The 24,296-nt window shown below is 41.3% G+C and overlaps 2 protein-coding genes across 7 annotated transcripts in view; one reads left to right on the top strand and one right to left on the bottom strand.

Moving 5' to 3' along the window:
• Positions 1-122: 122 nt before the first annotated feature.
• Positions 123-13,219, bottom strand: LOC117426010 (CMRF35-like molecule 8). Of its 3 annotated transcripts, XM_034043320.2 has the most exons (5): positions 13,189-13,219; positions 7,339-7,677; positions 5,960-6,265; positions 4,844-4,982; positions 123-1,051 (listed from the first exon to the last, which is right to left on the bottom strand). In XM_034043320.2, exons 1-5 carry the CDS (start codon positions 13,199-13,201, stop codon positions 973-975), a joined length of 876 nt encoding a protein of 291 aa, XP_033899211.1. In that variant the 5' UTR covers positions 13,202-13,219; the 3' UTR covers positions 123-972. The 3 variants fall into 3 exon arrangements, with proteins under 3 accessions (XP_033899211.1, XP_033899212.1, XP_058860351.1); XM_034043321.2 differs by lacking the exon at positions 7,339-7,677 and having other exon boundaries at positions 13,189-13,215; XM_059004368.1 differs by lacking the exon at positions 13,189-13,219 and having other exon boundaries at positions 7,339-7,710.
• Positions 13,220-16,340: 3,121 nt separating this feature from the next.
• The window catches only part of LOC117426362 (tyrosine-protein phosphatase non-receptor type 22-like), a 50,759-nt gene continuing 42,803 nt past the window's right edge, over positions 16,341-24,296 (top strand). For all 4 annotated transcript variants that reach the window (XR_009309297.1, XM_059004168.1, XM_059004169.1 and 1 more), the window contains exons 1-3: positions 16,341-16,631; positions 22,970-23,072; positions 23,784-23,860. Coding sequence is in view for 3 of the 4 variants with exons in the window: in XM_059004168.1 (XP_058860151.1) it covers positions 16,542-16,631; positions 22,970-23,072; positions 23,784-23,860 (270 nt within the window). In the remaining variant the exon portion in view is untranslated. The remainder of the gene's footprint in view (positions 16,632-22,969; positions 23,073-23,783; positions 23,861-24,296) is intronic.

Raw genomic sequence — 24,296 nt, 5'->3', positions numbered from 1 at the left:
ACTCTGGAAAACAAAGATGACCGTGCAGCAGCTTCATTGATCATCTATATCGTGTGCTGTAGTGCCAGTGACTGTAGAGTACAGGAATGTAAAACAAATCAATACAATTATTAAAGCTCCAGAAGGTTGTTTCTGTGTTTATTTCTGGTACAGTGCATTATTACGTTACATTTTGTGTACAAAACAATGTTTCAAAGTTTATAAGCTTGTACATGAGTTGGATTCGCAAGTGGTGGTTTGGATTTTAAAAACAACTTACAATTTTAGCAAAGTATGGCTTTTTTGCCAGCTCTTTTTTGTTTTCTAAAACAATTTTTTTTTTTTAAAACATAGTATAACATTACATCAATATACATTAACCCAAAGTAAAACCAATATACAACAAACACTAAACCCCTATTTTTTCTACCACATTTAAGTTTTAAGCTTACTTAAATAAAACTCTATTGATTGACCCACCAAATAAGTATATTCTTATTGATACTTGGTAAGAAATAATAAAAAAGACCAAAAATGATTTCAGTTATTTTAGACACAGTTTATTTTAGTTTGTCATTTCTCAGTGCTGGCAGGATGCAGACTGCTTATTTCTCTCCGTGGCTACTCCATAGTTCTTGTGACAGCACGAGTAGCAATTGTTATTTTCTCACTGTTTTTCTGTCTCCTTTCTCTCTCTACTCTCATCAACCCACCAGGAGAGGCTGCTTCGCTTTTATATATGTGGCCATCTCCCAATTGGTAATTACTTGATTAATTAGGAGATGGCCACATTACTCACAAGTTAGCTGGATGGGGAATTTTAACCCCATCTATGCTGTAAAACAATAATAATAATCACTTGATTTCTAAACACAAAACAATACATTTAAATCATAATAATACAACAAAAGTACAAATAAACACAGGGGCGGGGTGTACCCTGTCACAGAAACATAAAGGTGCCTGAAAAAAGCACCCCCCCCCCCCCCTGCTTTAACACTGTCGCATGACAATGCAAACCACCAGGAGTGTTGCAAAAAGCATCCAGCGAACGACTTCCCATGTGATGTACCTGTAAAAACACACAGAAAACAGATCATTTATAAGCTGTGATTCTTACTTGATAAACCCTTAAAGGTTTTGTCACATATAATTAAAACAGCACTGCCATTAGGGTGTCCATTGTGCTGTAATGATAAGGCAGGGGTCCCCAATAGGTGCCCCGGGTATATATCAGGCCTGCGATGTCTTGATTGCTGGCCCGCCTTATGATCACATAAGTCGCCTACAGGAGCACGTACTGTTCAGATATCAAGTTTATTTAGAAGAAGAAAAAAGTGCCAATTAACATCATGTGAGAAGGACAGTGAGAGTAAAAGCAGAGTGTTGCGTGGTTGGTACAGCTAGTTGAGGAACGTGAGAGAATAATACAGTTGCAGAGCAGTTAATTCAAACAGCAGTTAATCAAAATAAAATAGCTTTCAATAAATGGCTTTCAAACAGTGTATAGTTGACAATGAAAATCGGCAGTTTCATTCCGAGTGGACAGGGCCTTTCAAGAGCAACTGGCTATAAGCAGACTTGCATTCTGTAAAAATGATACACTTCCCTCAACTTCGTGAACACTGTGAGAAAAATAAAGCCACTGCAGATGATGACATGCGCAAGTTCATGGTAAAGCTAACTGAAAACCAAGGCCCGTTTCGAAGACTTCAAGCTCTCCAGTGAGCTGCTTCTATTTCTCTGTCATCCGCTTTCAGTTTCTCCAGATGGACTGTGGACTGCAGAAGCAAAACCCCCGCTGTCCACTCTGGATGAGGGATCTCTCCAGATTGAAATGACTGAGCTTCGCGTTTCAGAGGTACTGAAAGCCAGACTGTAAGACATCAATACCTGTGTATTCTGGGTCAGCGTTATCCCAGAGGCCAAGTTTAAATCAATCTGAAAACTTGCAATTTTGATAACCATGTTTGGCTCAACATATCTTTGTGAATCTGGCTTCTCCACGCTGAATCTTATAAAAACAACAGCCATGGAGTCGTATCACAGACAACCACCTTCACCAGTGCCTGTGTGCTGCCACAACATCTTACCAACCCGACTTCGGAGGGCTTGCATCAAGTCGCTGCTGCCACTTTTCTTATTAACTGGTGAGTCTTCTAAACTTGCTTATATCGTACGCTACAAGTATAAACTTAATTTAAACTGTAGTTTGAATGCTGGGTTATCTTATATTTGCAGCAAGTTTGATTTCAGATGCATTGTTTAATACATATTAAGTGGACACAAAGGTTTTTCATATATGTGTATGTGGCGGAGTGTCCCGCCCCTATGTATTATTATTTGTATTTTTGTTTGCGGCGCGGGTAAAAGCGCCGCGTCTTTTATTATTATATTTAAAAACCCTGTGAGGATGCATGGCTGATCAGCTACTGATTATTTAACTAGCTGACAGTCATGCATCCTTACCAAACGCGTGCAGACTCTGGCCGAGGGATAATAAGATAATTAACTACTAGTTAATCCCTCGGCCAGAGTATATAAACCTGCAGCTCTCTGCACTCGAGGTTGTTGGGTGTACAGAGGAGAGTACGGGGAGCGGAGAGAGCGAGCAACATTCGAAAAACAATTGCTAAAACGTGCTGGATTGTCCAGCACGACACTTACTTGTTTGTTTGTTTATTCGTTTGGCCCTCGTGCCCTTTTGTTTTGTGTTTTGTTGGTTTGTTTAAATCTTTTGTTTTGTTTGTTAATAAATACACTGAGTGCCACTGCACTCAGCTTCACCCGCCCATCCCTTGTTTTGGTTTCTACTTCCTGGTCCGTGACGTCACCACTGCTAGCCAGACTGTCACAGTGTAATATTTAATAATAACATAACAATCCCCAGAGTAATCAACATTGTGTTTGGGGAATGATGTATTTCCCAGCCCCCCTCAGTCCTGGCCCTTGGCTTTATGTGCATGTAACAGGGGAGATCTGTGCTGACTATCTGGGACATGCGTGGTTCTGCAGGAAGAGGGCAGCAGCCTCGTAAGATCCGCCTGTCAGTCATGGCGATGACACGGAGAGGTGGGGAAGAGGGTGTGTTGGCTTTCCCTCTCTCTGAATGACTGAGAGGCGGGCCTTGGGGGATTCCTCGGCCCATAAGAACTGCACTTGGTTGTGTATTCGGGTGGCCGGAGGGAGCATACCCAGTGACGGTGGCGGAAGACATCAGTGTAAAGAAAGATCATGCAAGCACGGCTGAGTGAGACAGCCTACCTTAAAAGAAACTAAAAAGTAAAAGAAATAATTGCATGCCCGAGGGGACGTGTGTCAGTATACGCGGAACTCTGGCCACCCCAGTGTATAGAAAATAGCGGAGCGTAGGTCGGAGGCCTGTATTGACCGGCTTAGCAGCACTTTTGTTTTGTAGTTTATTACTGTGTTTTATTTCCCCTTTTTCTTTCGCCTTTTGTTTTCATTATTATTTTTGAGCACTTGTATGTGCACTGGACTGTATACCAGTATTGGTAACCCCGTGGTCCTGTTTACTGTTGCCAGTATTCAGGCCATGGACAACAGCGCCCTCTGCAGGTAAAAATAAATCAGTGCGCCTGAGCAGCGTTACAAATAAAACCTCCTGTCTCCCGTGTGTGTCAGTGAATTGATCACCACCCTTCCACAGTGCATCATTTAAAGTGGCCCGCTATGGAAAATAATTGGGGACCACTGTGATAAGGCATGGCTTATTTCATTTAGTAAGGTCTTCAAATATTCAAAGATCCCACGTTCTGCAATGTGTTTCATATTATCCTTCTACTTTCCTTCTACTCTTAAATTCCATGTTCTTCTTAATGCTCTTTAACGTAAATGCAAAAGGGGTATTTTACAACACACCTTAATAAAGAAAACTGGAAGACAAAGCATGTATCTCTCTACTACTCTCTACCCAGCAGCCTCCTGACCAACACCAACATTGGAGATGGATTTATTTGAGCTGTGGCCTCAACAACAATGTTTGCATTTGCCAGATTGACAGTAGCTTTTAACTGATCAAATGATTCAGCTGGTTTAGTTTCTTTTCTAAACTGTCATCTACTTTTACTTAATCTTTCTTTTCAGCTTGTCTGAAGTGCCTCTGATTCTTCAGTTCTGTGACCAAAAAGGTGTTAAACACCCACAACTGGCTTGTTTTCTGACATGGAAGGTATGAATCTAAATAACCTTGTGAGATCACAGGCTAGTTTAAAATAGCTTCTGAATAAAATGATGTCTGGTCGTTTCTATACACTGCTGTGACACTTTCATATCGGGGATAAAATCAGGCATTATTAATGATTCACTAGTTATGAATTAACACATAACTATCAGCATATGGACTTTTCCTTTGTTTTCTTCTGTCTGTCCAAAATTATATTTCTTTCAAAGAGTATTCTCACTCCTTAATATGCAGTCCCCTACACTAAAGTGTGACATTTAGTTGAACTATTGAAACTAGAATAATTGTCATTCACGCTCAAATGGACCAAATTCTGGGGAGATGTTTCCTCCATTTGTGTTTGATGACACATAAACCACATGTGTGAAAAGTTTCCAGGGTAGATGTCATGTGTGTAACACACGAGCCCACATGGAGATAACTTGTCTGAAACTTAAATAATAAATAAATGTCAAATGTAATGAAACCTTTTTTTTTCCTTTTGGGAGGATAACTTAGATAAATAACATCACTATCATTTTAAAGATTGTTCCAAAGGCTTTTCAGCAAAAACATCAAGCCATTGATGCAAAGGTACAAGGGTCCCCCTTGATCTACTTGAAATGGAATGACCCAATGTAGCAGTAAGCTATCGCCAATATCAATATTGATGGAGCTTACCAAGCAGTGGCATCAGGGGGGTTCTTTATGACTCCAGTGCTTAATGATGAGCTTCTACTGGTATATTCCTCTGTAATGTCATATGTTCCCAGAACTGTGCTGGTGGTGATCCCGTTCCAACAGGTGTATGATTCCTGATCTGCGTAAAAAAGTCTGCTTATTAAATATGAGTATATATATATATATATATATATATATATATATATATATATATATATAATAAGTACTTGTACAAAACCAAAACACAGAATACCAAGAATCGTATTCCACTTGTTCTTACTTATCATCCTATGACCAAAAAAGTACAACACATCATACAAAGAAATTTTAGCATTCTTCAAGATGATCCTTCTACAGCTCCTATTTTCAATAACCCTCCTCTGTCATACAGAAGAGACAAAAATCTAAGAGAGCATCTGGTCCACAGTAACATTCGACCCAATCTGGACAGTCTTAAGGGTACGTTTCCATTCAATAGGTCACGTTGTGCTATTTGTAAATACATTCACAGCAACACAGTAGTTAAGGGAGCAAAATCCTCATTTACTATCCATGATACTTTTACTTGCATTAGTAAAGGAATAGTATATTGCATTGGCTGCATCAAATGTAACAAGCTATATATTGGTGAAACTAAACCACGCTTGGCTGATCGCTTCGTGGAAAATCTGAGAAGCATACGAATTAACACCTCTACCTTTCCTGTCGCCAGACATTTTAACAGAAATGACCACACTATAGAAGACATCACAATTTGTGGGATGGTTCAATGCTATGGAACTAATGCTGTCAGGAAACAAAAGGAATGTGAACTTATTTTCAAACTAGGCACTTTGGAGCCATTTGGAATGAACATTCTATTCATCATCTATTCAGGTCATCAGCAGCAGCAGCAGCAGCATCATCAACATTCTGGAATTTTGTTTAAAAGACTACTTGTTTGTTTTTTATCAACTTCTTAAAGCACTGTTTTTTTGTATTCAGCCGATGAAGGACTTGTAGTCCAAAACGTCCTGATAATTGATTTACGTCCTGATAATCCTTTTTCTCAAACTATATATACTGTATATGTGTGTGTGAACATGCCTCAGTTGTGAAAGTTAACTTCATACTTACTTGTGATTTTCACTCTGAAAACACACTTCTCCTGAGCTGGCAAGATCACGTCAACCCCCACCAACACACTTGACTTCTTGCTCACGCTGTTGGAAGCAGTGCAGTACAGTTGCTGAGACTCAAGCAGTGTTTCACAGTGTAAACTGAGGGCATGAGAAAGCTGAACGGGAACATCCTCGGAGTCACTGCTTTTGTACCAAGTGTAGTGAACACTAGTACCCTTGGCAGAGTGGCAGCTGATTGTTAGAGTGGAACAAGAGACACTGGGCAAACTGAGAAACGTGACAACGGGGTCAGACACAGGCTCTGTGAAGAAAATGTATTGACATTTAAAATGTATCTGAAAAACAACATGAATGTGTGCTTGTCACAAAGACGGCCAGAGTGGGTGGCGTCAGACCAGACAGGAATTCAAAACAAAGACAGTGGTTGATGATGAGCTGAGTGCAATGGCTGCACTCAGCGTTTATTAACAAATAAAAGGGTTGAAAACAGCACAAAACACGGGACACGGCACTATACGCCAAAGTAAAAAGACAAACAAAACGCACTAAACACAAACGGTGCTCGGAGACAAACAAACACGGTGAGTACACACACTTATCTTCACTTTTACGATCTTTAACTTAACTCTCCTCTCTCTCTCTCCCGTTCTCCTCTTCCGAACACCTAACCCTGAGTGCAAGAAATGTGCGTCTATATATACTATTGTGCTGGGATTCAATTACTAATTAATTATTCACTTGAATCCCAGCACGTGAATTAATTCTGTGCAACCCCGTGCTCACATATTACATTTAACCCGCACGTGAAGTGATTTGTGCCCTCCTCGTGCCTAAATACAAATCTACACTTTAAATACACGTGAAACACAGACCCGTTTATATCCCGTGTACCAATGACTATACACCAACATTAACACACACACGCACGCAACATACAACACAAATGCACACAGGGACGGGGCACATTGCCACAGTGCTGTACATACATTGTAACTAAACAACTAAACTATAAAGCAAACTTAAAAACTAATGAGAAATTGTATAACTGGGTCATATAATAACCCACATTCATAAATGAGTTTGGTTTTTTTGTGCTTTTGTTTATTTAATTGTTTGTTTGTTTTGTATTACTCTATACATACAATGTTGCATTTAGAATTGCCTTCTGGCCCAATCATGTTTCATAGTAACCTTATAAGTACTTATATTGAGACGTGATTGTTCAACAAAACAGGAAGAGTTTCTTGGCAGTGGAAAAAACACAAACATGCAGATTGTGGGCTACAGCCCATTTCACACATTACATGGCCAACAGTACCAACAGTAGGGCAATGAATAATATACATTGAGTATCTATATATGAAAGATTTGTACCTTCAACAATCTTCACATGTATCGCACACATAATATCAGCGTAAGGTTTGTCTATCCCACACCAGTATGTTCCTGTGTCTTCCAAACTAAGCTGTTTCATTTCGATTGATAAGAGGCCCCTTCTATTATCCCAAATTGAAATTCTTCCATTGTAATTTGTTTTTACAGAACCATCTGTGTCAATTAAAGTGTCACACCAGTTCCTGGATTCTCCGTGACACCAGTATTTCTTGAAGAACACATATTTTCCTCGGTCATAACGACACACAATTGTGAGGCTCCCACCCACTGTGCCAATCTCTTGGGTTTGATCAGCCCAAAGATGAAGAGAATCTGAAACTGCAGAGGTGCATGTATCATTCAACAAAAGTATAATATCAGGTAGAAAGATGATCTCTACATAGCCCAAACAACCTCTACAGTGGCTCTCAAAAGTATTCACCCCTCTTGGACTTTTCCACATTTTATTGTGTTACAACATGGAATCAAAATGGATTTAATTAGGAGTTTTTGCCACTGATCAACACAAAAAAACTCCATAATGTCAAAGTGAAAAATAAAATCTACAAATTGTTCTAAATTAATTACAAATATAAAACAGAAAATAATTGATTGCATAAGTATTCACCCCCTTTGCTATGACAGACCTAAATAAGCTCTGGTGCAACCAATTGTCTTTAGAAGTCACATAATTAGTTGAATGGCGTCCACCTGTGTGCAATTAAGGTGTTTCACATGATTTCAGGTTAAATACACCTGTGTCTGGGAGGTCCCACAGTTGGTTAGTACATTTCCTAACAAGAACTACATCATGAAGACGAAGGAACATTCAAAGCAAATCCGGAATAAGGTTCTTCAAAAGCACCAATCAGGGGTAGGATATAAGAACATTTCCAAGGCATTGAATATCCTCTGGAGCACAGTAAAGTCCATTATTAAGAAATGGAGAGAATATGGCACAACTGTGAATCTGTCAAAAACTGAGTATCCGTGCGAGAAGGGCATTAGTCAGGGAGGCCACCAAGAGGCCTAAGGCAACTCTAAAGGAGACACTGTGCATACAGCAACAATAGCACGGGTGCTTCACAAAATTGGCCTTTATGGGAGAGTGGAAAAAAGAAAGCCATTGTTGAAAAACACTCACATCAAATCTCGGCTAGAGTTTGCCAGAAGGCATGTGGGAGACTCTGAGACCAAGTGGAAGAAGATTCTATGGTCTGATGAGACCATAATAGAGCTTTTTGGCCCCAATGCTAAGCGCTATGTTTGGCGCAAGCCTAACACCACACATCATCCTGAGAACACCATCCCTACCGTGAAGCATGGTGGTGGCAGCATCATGCTATGGGGATGCTTCTCCGCGTCAGGGCCTGGAAAGCTTGTGAAGATAGAGGGCAAAATGGATGCAGCAAAGTACAGAGAAATCCTGGAGGAAAACCTGCTGAAGTCTGCAAGAGACCTGGGACTTGGGAGAAGATTAATCTTCTAGCAGGACAATGACCCCAAACATACAGCCAAAGACACACTGGAGTGGCTTAAAAACAAAAAGGTCAATGTCCTGGAGTGGCCCAGTCAAAGCCCAGACCTCAATCCAATTGAGAATATGTGGAAAGAGTTGAAAATTGCTGTTCACCAAAGGTCCCCATCCAACTTGACAGAGCTTGAGCAATTTTGCCAAGAAGAAGGGCAAAAACTGCAGTGTCCAAATGTGAAAAGCTGGTAGAGACTTATCCAAATAGACTCATGGCTGTAATTGCTGCCAAAGGTGCCTCTACCAAATATTGAGTCAAGGGATGAATGCAATCAATTCTTTTCTGTTTTGTATTTGTAATTAATTTAGAACAATTTGTAGATTTTATTTTTCACTTTGACATTATTGACGTTTGTGTGTTGATCAGTGGCAAAAACGAATTAAATCCATTTTGATTCCATGGTGTTGTCGCAAGTGACGCCGAATCAGCTAGGCTGGTCAGTAAAATATTGACTCCTTTTGCATGGAGGATCTCAGTAGCTACAGCTGTTGGTTCATCAATTGAATCAGATTCAGTTGTTAAGTCTGCCAACTGATGATGTGAGGCAGAACAGTAATTGGATACCAGAAAATATGAATAACAGTGAGTTTTGGCCTCCTTCAGTGTTCTGGATGTAAGGCGTACCCCGCAAAGTGACTCTGTGCGAACAAAAGGAAATATATAGAAATAATATTTACAGCTAAACGTGTCCAAGTATCTTATAGGAATGAAGTCAGGCCATGGAAATCCACACCTGTGATGGAGAAACATTGGATCAAGGGACTTCTTGTGGAAACAACTAAGAGCGAAACCTGGTACAGCTGAATCCTGCTGGGAACGCTGGGATATGCTGAATATGTACTAGGCGATTTTAAATATGGAATGTATTATAAAATGAAGTGTCAAAGATATTAGGAAAGATAAAGAAAGAGTATCCTTGTACCACTAGTAGGTGGCTCTCTTGCTCCATGAAATAGGTCAGTCCTCACTTGTGTGAAATTACACATGTATTCAATCAAATACTTAGTAGTCTGAGAATCCCTGAGAAGATATATATAATGAACGATTTACCACTAGTATATCTAATCTTCAGAAAGCATGACGCTTGATAAAAAGCACCATTCCGGCTAAAAGTGAACGTTAATCTACAAATTTATGTCAAGAAAAACACAAGATAAGAAGAGACTCTTTATGACCAAAAAATTAACTAACAAGCCAGAGGTCTTGAGAAAAAAATCCTGTCTCGGCTGGATTTTGTATGAACAAAGGGTCAGGCCTAGTTGAATGCAGTTATACTGGCCTATATTTGGTTTAAATCCTAAAAGGGATTCACCAAAATAATATTATAGCAATTGATAAACAGAGGTAAATTAATTGAAAGATTATCTTATAATGAAACAGGTTCAGTGTTAATTGAAACTGTTTATAGTTCATAACACTTATTTCATAAGATTAATAATATGTTTTAAGTATTTGCTATAATGAGAAAACATATTATTTAAAACTGACAAGTATTATTGCTTGTTCACAACTTTGCTGTAGTGATTATTATTATTTATTTCTTAGCAGACGCCCTTATCCAGGGCGACTTACAATTGTTATGAGATATCACATTATTTTTACAAGATATCACATTATTTTTACATACAATTACTCATTTATACAGTTGGGTTTTTACTGGAGCAATTTAGGTAAAGTACCTTGCTCAAGGGTACAGCAGCAATGTCCCCTACCAGGGATTGAACCCACAACTCTCCAGTCAAGAGTCCAGAGCCCTAACCACTACGCCACACTGCTGCCCTAGTGATAAGAAGATTAAAACCTGGAGCAGTATTCGATTTACTTAAATGGGAAAATGGTACAAGTTTATTCTTTCTATTGAACAATAAGACTTCTAGACATTATGATATCCATTGAAGTATAGAAGTTAAAAGGTGTTGTGTTATGTTTTTGTGTTAAGTTTGTAATAATATACTATAATGTACCTTGTTATTAATCCACTATACTATTGTCTAATGATGTTAGATGGATTCCTTATAATGTGGTGATTTGAAACTGCTACAGTGAAACCAGGGCCTCTCTTCTTATCTAGAAAGAAGGAATGTCCTTGGGTTCCACTTCAGCAGAGCTGCAAGCCTCATAGAGATGGAGTGGTAAGGTTTATTAGTGGTTTAGCACAGATAAGAATATATCTTTAAATAATATGCAAAAATTATGGCTTAACAGACCTTTATAGGTCATAAATCTAAAAAGTGTTTGCACAGACTCTGACCTTGGAAAAAACAAGAGACTGTGGAAACTGCTAGCAGTAACATATTCCCAGAGAGGTACAGGTCAGAGCCTGGTCAGTGCATCTCTTAATGGATGAATAATTGTAATGAAAACTATTACCACTTAAATTTAGTGAAACTAAATGACTTGAATATTGTATGAGACAAACTTTTGTCAAATACTCTGTTAGACAATGGTATATGGAATCAAAACTGACTCATTAACAAAATGATGAAACAATATGAAGTTAAAAGAAACACATACCTTTAATTTAGCATAATATAATCACTTAGAAGATGATGTCACATATTAAGAACATCTCTCATATATAACACATATAAAATTAGTGTTTTGCATGCAGTAGTGTTTTTATATTATATTATAAACCAAGATCCTGGGAACCTTGGGTCACTTAACTTTTCAGATAAAGGAGGGGCTCGGAAGAAAGCAAAGAAATTAGATCATAGGTTTGGAGTTAGAAATGAGATATTGAATTTATTGAGTACATGACACCTATTAATTCTGAAAAGTTAGTCCGGATCTTTTGAAAACTATTATTTGTAAAATGGATAAGAACTGTCCCACCTGATTAATGATTGGATTTAATTGAGGCGTCCCATGTATTCCAATGAGACGGAAAACCTATAAAACTCCAGAGTAATTTCAATGGAGTACCACACTCATCCCAGACAGGGTAAGGTGGTCCATCTTCTGCAAACCAAAAACACAATTGAACTGATTTGACTCAGTTTAATTTGCCTGGTGAAGACAGTCATATCCTTTTACGATCTATATTAAAGGGTAAGCATTAATCAATTATTATTTTATCTCACATGTATTGCATGTATTGCTATAAGGGACTCACGCTATGTTTAGAGGATAGGAGAACATTTGTTGAATGTGCTGAAAAGAGGCTACTGGGTGTATTTAGTGTCGTGGTCGTGGCCAGGCCTGCCGGCTGGACGAATACATAAAGATGTATTAAAGTGTTAACGTTAATATCTGTTAAGACACTGGACTGCCCAGAACGTCTGTCAGCTGGGGATATGAATTAGTCTGTAGCTACTCAATCCAATATTTAACTGTTAATAAACTGAAGGAGTACTGATCATACTCTGATTCGTAAAAACACTTTAGATACATGAGTCTGTCAATTTCTTGGGTGCTATATTGGTCATCCGAATATACTGCGGGTCCAGAGCACGAACTATATCCCACTAGGAGTAATAACATCTCTGTCCTCCTAACGTCTCCCCTGAGATAAGAGTGTATGCTGAGCAAATAAAAAGAGTACGTAAAGAAATCTGAACACGCGGATTTTGTGACAGTGTAACACAATAAAATGTGGAAAAGTCCAAGGGGGTGAATACTTCTGAGAGCCACTGTATTTCTGACAAAACACACATTTGTTTGGGGATCCATTTATAAACATATATAAGATTGTTAAAGTTATTGCCAAAAAGTGTATTATAATATAATTTAATCATACAGTAATAGGCTGGTAAATGGGTTTGGGTTGGGTTAAAGTTATTATAATATATTTTTAAACCCACAGTACTAGTTTATTAAAATGTTTTTTGGTTGTTTTGTTTTTTGCCTTAGTAGTTTTGGTAAGACTTTTAGAATCTGTTATTTGCATCAATAATGCAAAAAATGTAGAAAAACTAAAAGAGATTAAAAGAAAAACATTTGACTAGAATTGAAAAAGCCTTCTAATTGAAATGCCTGTCGCTGAATTTATTTAGTTTATTTTTTCATAAAAAATGGACCATTCTTGTTTATAACATACTTTATTACATATTTTTATAGCTGCATTATTACAATTGTTTAGCCGATCTTTGTTCCACTGGGTTACTGGGCCCCCCTCATGCATCAATAACTACAGCACTACAGTGTTAGCATTCATGCTGCGTGCTCTTACTCTTTAAGAATATGGATTTCATACAGGAAACATAAAGTATTTAAAATGTAGATTTTAATGAATTTATTTTATGTACAAATCCATATTAGTAAAAAAAAAATTTAATTGCAACCCATGGTTAGAAATAGCAAAGTGTTGGTCGCTTACCTTGAGAAAACATTACCAGCCAGAAGATCTTCATGTTAAAATGGCATCTGTTTCATTAGAAATGGAGTTTAAATGCAACACCTACAGGAAGTTGTGTAAGGACAGACCTGCCTGTGGTTTGTATATGTGAACTGGACATTTAAGAAAGCGTATTTTTCTGGTTTCCATATACAGCTCTGGAAAAAATTAAGAGACCACTGCAAAATTATCAGTTTCTCTGGTTTTACTATTTATAGGTATGTGTTTGGGTAAAATGAACATTTTTGTTTTATTCTATAAACTACTGACAACATTTCTCCCAAATTCCAAATAAAAATATTTAGAGCATTTATTTGCAGAAAATGACAACTGGTCAAAATAACAAAAAAGATGCAGTGTTGTCAGACCTCGAATAATGCAAAGAAAATAAGTTCATATTAATTTTTAAACAACACAATACTAATGTTTTAACTTAGGAAGAATTCAGAAATCAATATTTGGTGGAATAACCCTAATTTTCAAGCACAGCTTTCATGAGTCTTGGCATGCTCTCCACCAGTCTTTCACATTGATGTTGGGTGACTTTATGCCACTCCTGGCGCAAAAATTCAAGCAGCTCGGCTTTGTTTGATGGCTTGTGACCATCCATCTTCCTCTTGATCACATTCCAGAGGTTTTCAATGGGGTTCAGGTCTGGAGATTGGGCTGGCCATGACATGGTCTTGATCTGGTGGTCCTCCATCCACACCTTGATTGACCTGGCTGTGTGGCATGGAGCATTGTCCTGCTGGAAAAACCAATCCTCAGAGTTGGGGAACATTGTCAGAGCAGAAGGAAGCAAGTTTTCTTCCAGGACAACCTTGTACTTGGCTTGATTCATGCGTCCTTCACAAAGACAAATCTGCCCGATTCCAGCCTTGCTGAAGCACCCCCAGATGAGTCCAATTTTCAGCTTTGCCCAACACCTGGTCATCTAATGGTTAGACGGAGACCTGGAGAGGCCTACAAGCCACAGTGTCTCGCACCCACTGTGAAATGTGGTGGAGGATTGGTGATGATCTGGTGGTGCTTCAGCAAGGCGTTGGAATTTAAAAGCAAATCCGCGTTAATTGTCATAATGTATCAGGAGTTAAACTGCACTTGGAAAAGGAGTTTAATTAATGAAAAACTATAACTCACCTTGAAACAGAAATTTAACAGACCATGGCTGTGACGCCGACGATACAGAGACTACCAAGATAATTCAATATTTGTAGTTATGAAAATATTTTAGACTTTTATATACTTGTGGTTATGAATGAGATTTATTCACTTGTTTTAACAATTTGTAACCTTAAGCTCGAAACACACTGCCCGATGACATCACAGGAAGGGATGCATAAAGTACAGTGGCAATGGAGTGAATTAATAATAGGTGAAAAGATAAAGCTATGGCAGTAATAAATATCTACAATTTTGTCTAGAACTTAAGGTGACATGATGCACACATACAATGTGACTATCCGGCCATCGGGTCATTCATTACAAACTACAAACACAAATGACACTTCAAACTTATTTATTTATAGCCTACAATTGTACATACTAAAATACATACAAAAGCAAAAATAAATTCCAATTACCCCCGCCGCATCCAAAAAAAAATCTGAAAAAATCAGTGTCGTCCGAATTTTACCCACACGCCAGAAAATGTAAATCAGCATTGTATATGTGAAGTTATCTACATAAATGTACATTCTGCAAGAAAAAATGCACAATTTTAAATTACATTTACAGAATAGATATTCCCATAATGTTTTTAAATTTAATTTCCATTTGGCTGCTGCTCGCAGGTGAGAGAGTCGTCTTGCTGTACGCTAGTATTTTCCTAACAGCGAATGATGCTTCCATTCATTTTTCTTCATCTCGTTAACATGCATTTTGATTAACGAGTGCCCCTTATTTAGTCGTTGAGACAGGAAGTGATGTAGGTGACCTGCGACAATTAAGCTTTTAAACAAGCAATGCATTCATTAACGACCCCATCAACTCAACTTCAAAGCATAACGCATTGATTTAATTAAAACATTTCGTTTGAAAATCACTTGCTGCCCGTGGTCTTTTAGTCAGAATTTTTGGTGCTCATTGTAAGACAAAATCCTATTTGCAGCTCTTGCAAGAACAGTCTGATATTTGCTCAGAGAATTGGTTTTCAATGCTTTTGTTTTAAGTTTTAAGCAGCATTGAGGCAGTGTAATTAGTACCTGTGCATGACAACCAAAACACAGTAGTGATTGGAAACAATGTTCAAAACACTTGTCATGAAATAGTCAAGGAGGAACCTAACCTTAACGTTACCCTAATCCTAATCTCAACTCCAACGTGAACCTTCACCCACATGCTTATAACATTAAACAGTGGTCTTTGAATCACTGCAGTTACAGGCGGCACCACCATCATGCCACTTTTAATTCATCTTCAGGTTCAGGAACCTTTCTTTCTTCCCCAAGGTACAAAGGCTAGCTCAAAGGACATTGGCCAAGCCAGAGCACGGCGATAGGGATAGAAATAGAAAGGAAGGAAGTGCACGGAGAACTTATTTGGCAAAAAGGAAGTGTGCAATCGCCTCTGTGTGTGATATTCGACAGCCTTTGAGCTAAAAATCACAATTCAGGGTGCTTCACTGGTGAAGGAAATTGACAGCAAATAGAATTAAAATGTTTCTGTATTAAAATAAAGTGTAATGCTCTAGACCATTCCACACATGCATGTGTTTAGCAACACTGGTTAGAGACTGGGGTGGGAATGAGGCATCACCAGCTTTCCTGTCAGTTGCTAGATCCTGTACCTCTCCTGGAGCAGCTTAGGGGTGATCACACTGGTACACTGATCACATTGGTAAACTGCCACAGAAACCAGTTTGTCTAGCAAGGCAAGCTCATTGCACACTGTTTTTTTCCACTCCCCTAAGAGTAGCTGCTGCATGCAATGCCACTGCAGGGAGCTTGCAGCAATGAGGGTAAGCACAGTAGAAAGGTTTTAGTGTTTATAGAAAATTAAGTGTACCTAGTTTGGGGCATCACTGAGACAAGCAGCACTGAGACACTCCCCTTGCTGTCGTCTTTATTGAAGCTGCAGGAAGTGTGCTTGCAGTCAGTGTGAGCACAGCTCAAACTTCGGTCTTGAAAAGGGAAGGCTCTAGGACCCTGTTCTCGTTGATATTTTTAATCTGACCACAGAACCTGTTAGCAATGTTTCCTCTTAGGCTCGCAAGAAGCTAAAAACCACAAGCTTTTACAGACACCATGTCAGAGCTGTGCTTCAGAGGGGTCTTTTACTCATGACATGTCCAGCATTGGCTCGAAGGCACTGCTAGCGGATATAGGTCTTCTAACATGGACCAAAAAGAGGTTCTGAGCAGATTCCTGGAAGTGGTGCGAAGCAAAGAGGCCGACTCTAGCGAGGTCTTTGCTAATGAGTTCACAGTGAGTATATTCTGTGTTTCTGAGTTACAATGCGACTCTTTCAGTTCTGCTGCTCAGTTCAGAACAACATGGCCGAGGTTCAGTTCCAATTGATATCTGTCAGAAGAACTTTCCAACAGCACTGATATACACTGAGCTCTGAGAGACTCAAGCACCAGATCATAGGCTTAAATGTCTCTTTGATTGTTCTAAAGAACGTGATGTATTCAACTATGAAAAAATAAAAGCTACTTCAATATACCTTTGTGTTTGAAATTAGGGGAAGGGAGCTATAGTGTTTTCACAGTACAGCAAAATATTGTATTGTTATAGTTGATGGTATTTCAATTTAGTGTTAATAACACCATACTTTTTGGTATGCTGAGGTTTTTACAGAATTCATTTTTCAGACTAATAACAGTATGTTTTCAAGTCCCAAGGTTATAATTAGATAATCAAACTGGAGCAAAGACCAGTTATGTAAATGATCTAAATGAACCAGATCCCCTATTATGAATTAATTTCCACGAGATAAAAAAAATCGTATTAATTTTAATGCCGTTGCTGAGTCGCTGGCTGTACTCCAGTCCAATAATGTATCTGACAAGTGGCTGGTTACAAAGTTATAATGTGATCTAATGTGCGATCACTGTGTCCAAAAAAAGAACACAACCCTGCCGTATTCCCTGTTGTGGGGAAGCAGACACTTTACCTTTACAAAGATGCAGTAAATATGTGAGACGAAATAGAGATCCACCCACTGGCCAATTTATTAGAACGATTTATTACAATTGTTTCAAGATATCACATTATTTTTACATACAAATACATTATTTTTTACATACAATTACCCATTTATACAGTTGGGTTTTTACTGGAGCAATCTAGGTAAAGTACCTTGCTCAAGGGTACAGCAGCAGTGTCCCCCACCAATCAGCATCCACAGGATGATAGAGAATTCACAATCCTTTGGACAGAGGGCAGCTCTGTGTAACTTTCAATTCAGTGCCTTAAAATCAATTGCAAACTCATTGCCTACTGACAGATCTGTGTTTAAAAGTACAGTCTAAATGCAGCACAGTTACAATGAGATTGCACTTCTTTTCCCATGTGAAAAGGTACAAAAGCATAGTGTGTCCAAAAACCCAGCTGTCATTGTACCTGACAGCGTCTGTTTAAAACCCCTTTGTACTGAAAACCTACTGCTGAATAAAAACACAGATCTAATAATACTGAAAACCTACTGAATAAAAGCACAGATCTAATAATAATGAAAACCTGCTGCTGGATAAAAACACAGATCTAATAATACTGAAAACCTACTGAATAAAAACACAGATCTAATAATACTGAAAACCTACTGCTGAATAAAAACACAGATCTAATAATACTGAAAACCTACTGCTGAATAAAAACACAGATCTAATAATACTGAAAACCTGCTGAATAAAAACACAGATCTAATAATACTGAAAACCTGCTGAATAAAAACACAGATCTAATAATACTGAAAACCTACTGCTGAATAAAAAAACCATGTAATAATAAAGGTAAGATTTTTTTTTTAATGATGAGATCAAACATTTTAACTCACATACAGAACAATGTAAAACACAACGTTCAGTCTCCTGGGATAGCTCTGTTAGAACTCTTATATTGCATTGAATATGATCCACAGTGAACATGTCACTTTTTTTCTTTTTCCATTGATTGCAAAGATGAATTATTGTCCCTACTAGGTGTTGTCTATAGGGATGTGAGTCAGCTGTTAATCATACATCATTCTGCTATAAGGTAAAATATACTAATTCACACCTTTCAGTCACTATACTAATGCTTCAGAAGACTTCCTGCTCAGCACCTCTGCTTCATTGGGCTCTTCCCCAGCTAAGCACGGCTCCCAGTCAGGATGAGGAGAGGTACAGGGTAGTGTACAAGTAGTGTGCATGCTTAGTTTCACATGGAAACAGTGTCAGAAGAAACTGCCACCACTGCTTTACTTTCACAGTCAGAAAGGCTGCTTTGACAATGACTTCACTTTGAGAGCTTGAGTTTGAGAAGGAAAGAAAAGGCATTGTACTGTCCTTGTTGGTCAGCACAGTGTTATTTATTTGTGTTAACATCAATTACAATGCTTTAGAAACACGTGGGGGAGGAGGTGGTGTGGGAGAGGAGGAGGTGTCAGAGAGGAGGAGGAGTGAGAGAGGAGGTGTCAGAGAGAAGGTGGTGTGGGAGAGGAGGAGGTGTGGGAGAGGAGGAGGTGTGGGAGAGTAGGAGGAGGAGTGAGAGAGGAGGAGGAGGAGTGAGAGAGGAGGTGTCAGAGAGAATGTGGTGTGGGAGAGGAGGAGGTGTGGGAGAGGAGGAGGTGTGAAAGAGGAGGAGGTGTCAGAGAGGAGGAGGTGTGGGAGAGGAGGAGGTGTCAGAGAGGAGGAGGAGTGAGAGAGGAGGTGTCAGAGAGAAGGTGGTGTGGGAGAGGAGGAGGTGTGGGAGAGTAGGAGGAGGAGTGAGAGAGGAGGAGGAGGAGTGAGAGAGGAGGTGTCAGAGAGAAGGTGGTGTGGGAGAGGAGGAGGTGTGAAAGAGGAGGAGGTGTCAGAGAGAAGGAGGTGTGGGAGAGGAGGAGGTGTCAGAGAGGAGGAGGTGTCAGAGAGAAGGAGGTGTGGGAGAGGAGGAGGTGTCAGAGAGGAGGAGGAGTGAGAGAGGAGGTGTCAGAGAGAAGGTGGTGTGGGAGAGGAGGAGGAGTGAGAGAGGAGGTGTCAGAGAGAAGGTGGTGTGGGAGAGGAGGAGGTGTGGGAGAGGAGGAGGTGTGGGAGAGTAGGAGGAGGAGTGAGAGAGGAGGAGGAGGAGTGAGAGAGGAGGTGTCAGAGAGAAGTTGGTGTGGGAGAGGAGGAGGTGTGGGAGAGGAGGAGGTGTGAAAGAGGAGGAGGTGTCAGAGAGGAGGAGGTGTCAGAGAGAAGGAGGTGTGGGAGAGGAGGAGGTGTCAGAGAGGAGGAGGTGTGGGAGAGGAGGAGGTGTGGGGGAGTAGGAGGAGGAGTGAGAGAGGAGGAGGAGGAGTGAGAGAGGAGGTGTCAGAGAGAAGGTGGTGTGGGAGAGGAGGAGGTGTGGGAGAGGAGGAGGTGTGAAAGAGGAGGAGGTGTCAGAGAGAAGGAGGTGTGGGAGAGGAGGAGGTGTGAAAGAGGAGGAGGTGTGGGAGAGGAGGAGGTGTCAGAGAGGAGGAGGTGTCAGAGAGGAGGAGGTGTCAGAGAGAAGGAGGTGTGGGAGAGGAGGAGGTGTGGGAGAGGAGGAGGAGGGGTGAGAGAGGAGGTGTCAGAGAGAAGGAGGTGTGGGAGAGGAGGAGGTGTCAGAGAGGAGGAGGTGTGGGAGAGGAGGAGGAGGAGTGAGAGAGGAGGTGTCAGAGAGAAGGAGGTGTGGGAGAGGAGGAGGTGTCAGAGAGAAGGAGGTGTGGGAGAGGAGGAGGTGTGAAAGAGGGGGAGGTGTGGGAGAGTAGGAGGAGGTGTCAGAGAGGAGGAGGTGTCAGAGAGAAGGAGGTGTGGGAGAGGAGGAGGTGTGGGAGAGGAGGAGGAGGAGTGAGAGAGGAGGTGTCAGAGAGAAGGAGGTGTGGGAGAGGAGGAGGAGGAGTGAGAGAGGAGGTGTCAGAGAGGAGGAGGTGTGGGAGAGGAGGAGGAGGAGTGAGAGAGGAGGTGTCAGAGAGAAGGTGGTGTGGGAGAGGAGGAGGTGGAGAAGAGGAGGTGTGAAAGAGGAGGAGGTGTCAGAGAGGAGGAGGTGTGGGAGAGGAGGAGGTGTCAGAGAGGAGGAGGTGTGGGAGAGGAGGAGGAGGAGTGAGAGAGGAGGTGTCAGAGAGAAGGAAGTGTGGGAGAGGAGGAGGTGTCAGAGAGGAGGAGGTGTGGGAGAGGAGGAGGAGGAGTGAGAGAGGAGGTGTCAGAGAGAAGGAGGTGTGGGAGAGGAGGAGGTGTGGGAGGGGAGGAGGTGTGAAAGAGGAGGAGGTGTGGGAGAGTAGGAGGAGGTGTCAGAGAGGAGGAGGTGTCAGAGAGAATGAGGTGTGGGAGAGGAGGAGGTGTGAAAGAGGAGGAGGTGTGGGAGAGTAGGAGGAGGTGTCAGAGAGGAGGAGGTGTCAGAGAGAAGGAGGTGTGGGAGAGGAGGAGGTGTGGGAGAGGAGGAGGTGTGAAAGAGGAGGAGGTGTGGGAGAGTAGGAGGAGGAGTGAGAGAGGAGGTGTCAGAGAGAAGGTGGTGTGGGAGAGGAGGAGGTGTGGGAGAGTAGGAGGAGGTGTGGGAGAGGAGGAGGTGTGGGAGAGTAGGAGGAGGAGTGAGAGAGGAGGTGTCAGAGAGAAGGTGGTGTGGGAGAGGAGGAGGTGTGGGAGAGGAGGAGGTGTGGGAGAGTAGGAGGAGGAGTGAGAGAGGAGGTGTCAGAGAGAAGGTGGTGTGGGAGAGGATGAGGTGTGGGAGAGGAGGAGGTGTGAAAGAGGAGGAGGTGTCAGAGAGAAGGAGGAGGAGTGAGAGAGGAGGTGTCAGAGAGAAGTTGGTGTGGGAGAGGAGGAGGTGTGGGAGAGGATGAGGTGTGAAAGAGGAGGAGGTGTCAGAGAGGAGGAGGTGTCAGAGAGAAGGATGTGTGGGAGTGGAGGAGGTGTCAGAGAGGAGGAGGTGTGGGAGAGGAGGAGGTGTGGGAGAGTAGGAGGAGGAGTGAGAGAGGAGGAGGAGGAGTGAGAGAGGAGGTGTCAGAGAGAAGGTGGTGTGGGAGAGGAGGAGGTGTGGGAGAGGAGGAGGTGTGAAAGAGGAGGAGGTGTCAGAGAGAAGGAGGTGTGGGAGAGGAGGAGGTGTGAAAGAGGAGGAGGTGTGGGAGAGTAGGAGGAGGTGTCAGAGAGGAGGAGGTGTCAGAGAGAAGGAGGTGTGGGAGAGGAGGAGGTGTGGGAGAGGAGGAGGAGGAGTGAGAGAGGAGGTGTCAGAGAGAAGGAGGTGTGGGAGAGGAGGAGGTGTCAGAGAGGAGAAGGTGTGGGAGAGGAGGAGGAGGAGTGAGAGAGGAGGTGTCAGAGAGAAGGAGGTGTGGGAGAGGAGGAGGTGTCAGAGAGGAGGAGGTGTGGGAGAGGAGGAGGAGGAGTGAGAGAGGAGGTGTCAGAGAGAAGGAGGTGTGGGAGAGGAGGAGGTGTCAGAGAGGAGGAGGTGTGGGAGAGGAGGAGGAGGAGTGAGAGAGGAGGTGTCAGAGAGAAGGAGGTGTGGGAGAGGAGGAGGTGTGGGAGAGGAGGAGGTGTGAAAGAGGAGGAGGTGTGGGAGAGTAGGAGGAGGTGTCAGAGAGAATGAGGTGTGGGAGAGGAGGAGGTGTGAAAGAGGAGGAGGTGTGGGAGAGTAGGAGGAGGTGTGGGAGAGGAGGAGGTGTCAGAGAGAAGGAGGTGTGGGAGAGGAGGAGGTGTGGGAGAGGAGGAGGTGTGAAAGAGGAGGAGGTGTGGGAGAGGAGGAGGTGTGGGAGAGTAGGAGGAGGTGTGGGAGAGGAGGAGGTGTGGGAGAGTAGGAGGAGGAGTGAGAGAGGAGGTGTCAGAGAGAAGGTGGTGTGGGAGAGGAGGAGGTGTGGGAGAGGAGGAGGTGTGGGAGAGTAGGAGGAGGAGTGAGAGAGGAGGTGTCAGAGAGAAGGTGGTGTGGGAGAGGATGAGGTGTGGGAGAGGAGGAGGTGTGGGAGAGTAGGAGGAGGAGTGAGAGAGGAGGTGTCAGAGAGAAGGTGGTGTGGGAGAGGAGGAGGTGTGAGAGTGGAGGTGTCAGAGAGAAGGTGGTGTGGGAGAGGAGGTGGTGTGAGAGTGGAGGTGTGGGAGAGGAGGAGGTGTGAGAGAGGAGGAGGTGTGGGAGAGGAGGAGGTGTGAGAGAGGAGGAGGTGAGAGAGAGGAGGAGGTGTGGGAGAGGAAGAGGTGTGAGAGTGGCAGTGCACATAACAATAATAATAACAACTAGTAGCAGTGCATATAACAATAATAATAACATGTCTATAGACTTAGAATGGATCTCTATTAATACACACTCCATTAATATATATATACATGATGATAGATGTGTTATAAAAGGTTTTTTATTTCACTATTTAATTTGAATGTTTCTTATCATGTCTTAGTTGCATGTTCTATAACACTATATATATATATATATATATATATATATATATATATATATATATATAGGACTGTTATTGTTTATAACATATTCATACAATACCATACTGGTTTGCAATATGGAAAGGTTTCCAAACCCTTGTCATTTCCTTGGCCACACTATTGTCATTCCTTTGGCAAATTGTACAACTATGCCAACAAACTTGTAATGAAGCTAATACACAACTACAGCTGTGGGGAATGGAGTCAATAATGGTACCATGCTTGTTTCTGCAGAGACTAAAAAGACAGTCGACCAAATACAAAACTGAAAACCCCTCAAAAGAAGCAGAGAAACAGGAAAATGGCAAGAAAAACAGATACAAAGATATAGTGCCATGTGAGTATATACGAAACACAGTTACTTGAGTCTTAGTCCCTTTCATGCTAAACATCACATTTTCTGATGAGGGGCTATATGTACTTATAATGAAAATAGAATATTCTTTATTACCTTCGTTATAGCACATTTATAGATTTATTATTAGCTGTTTATAATGCATTATTATACTGAAGAATTATCCAAATTCAATATGTAATTACATATGTAATTAAAATGTGTCAATTGCAAGTACTTATAAATAGGGCTTCTGTTTTTCAGGTTTTATTAATTGTATTTTTCGGTGCTTATTTTTAGCTATTATTGAGTTTTATGTAAATAATTTTTTTCGGGGCTTTCGTTTTTGATATACTGTATGAAAATAGTGCATTTTTTTATGTCAAAGTATGTATAGTAACTGCTTTCACAATGAAATCCCTCTGGTCAAGGGCACATTCTTCTGGGGGTTTTGTGTGTAGGCATTTTTGTACATTTCGCCACAATTCTGTTTTAAATCCTCCTTGTCTTAACTGTAATACAGCTTTAAATCCTGCTAACAAGCCTCCATCCTGATTGTAATCTTGTTTTAAATCTCGCAAGCGGAGTCTCCAATAGAAGTGTAGGAATGTGCTGTCACTCAGTAGTTGGGGCGGGTTTAAAGTATTCAGAACGAATCAATGATAGATACAAGTCAGGAAGGTGGGTCATTGTTTCCTGGTTTGTTTGTTTTAGTTGATCACAGCAGAGTGAAGCTGTCGTTGATAACATCGGACACAGATTCTGACTTCATCAATGCCAATTTTATCAAGGTAGGTTATATGTTATATCTTCAGCCAATAATCAGTTCACTGTAATAGCATTACAACTGCAGCGACCATGTTATGGTGAATGCATGATCTCTGATTGCTGTGTGGTTGAACGTCAGCTAAACAGTCATTGTAGTACAGCTTAGCTAAACCACTTGGACCTGTTATGGTATGAGCAGTTATTCCAGCCATATGTGACTTATAGAAGACAACATATATACTTAATATACTATATGAAATACAGTAATCCGTCGCATATCCGCCCATCACATAGCCGCCCTAACCGTTTATCCGCCATGATCAATCTCTTCAGCTATGTTAGTTTATTATTGAACAGAGAAGATTAGATCAGAGATTGTAGATCCTATAGATTTTCGTACCCTGTGTTGTATGTGCTCCATGCGCTGCCATTGCTGGTAGTGTTACGTGAGCTGTTCAG

This window comes from Acipenser ruthenus, chromosome 29 (assembly GCF_902713425.1).
Source record: "Acipenser ruthenus chromosome 29, fAciRut3.2 maternal haplotype, whole genome shotgun sequence".
NCBI classification, from domain to species: domain Eukaryota; kingdom Metazoa; phylum Chordata; class Actinopteri; order Acipenseriformes; family Acipenseridae; genus Acipenser; species Acipenser ruthenus.
The sequence above is the reverse complement of the archived record's forward strand: the minus strand, read 5'-3'. Positions and strand labels throughout refer to the sequence as shown.

Coding starts and splice junctions, on each gene's coding strand:
- LOC117426010 (XM_034043320.2), bottom strand. Junction 6,266..7,338: donor ACATGTGAAGATTGTTGAAG/GTACAAATCTTT, acceptor TTTTCTTCACAG/AGCCTGTGTCTGACCCCGTT. Junction 4,983..5,959: donor TTTCAGAGTGAAAATCACAA/GTAAGTATGAAG, acceptor TTTTTTACGCAG/ATCAGGAATCATACACCTGT.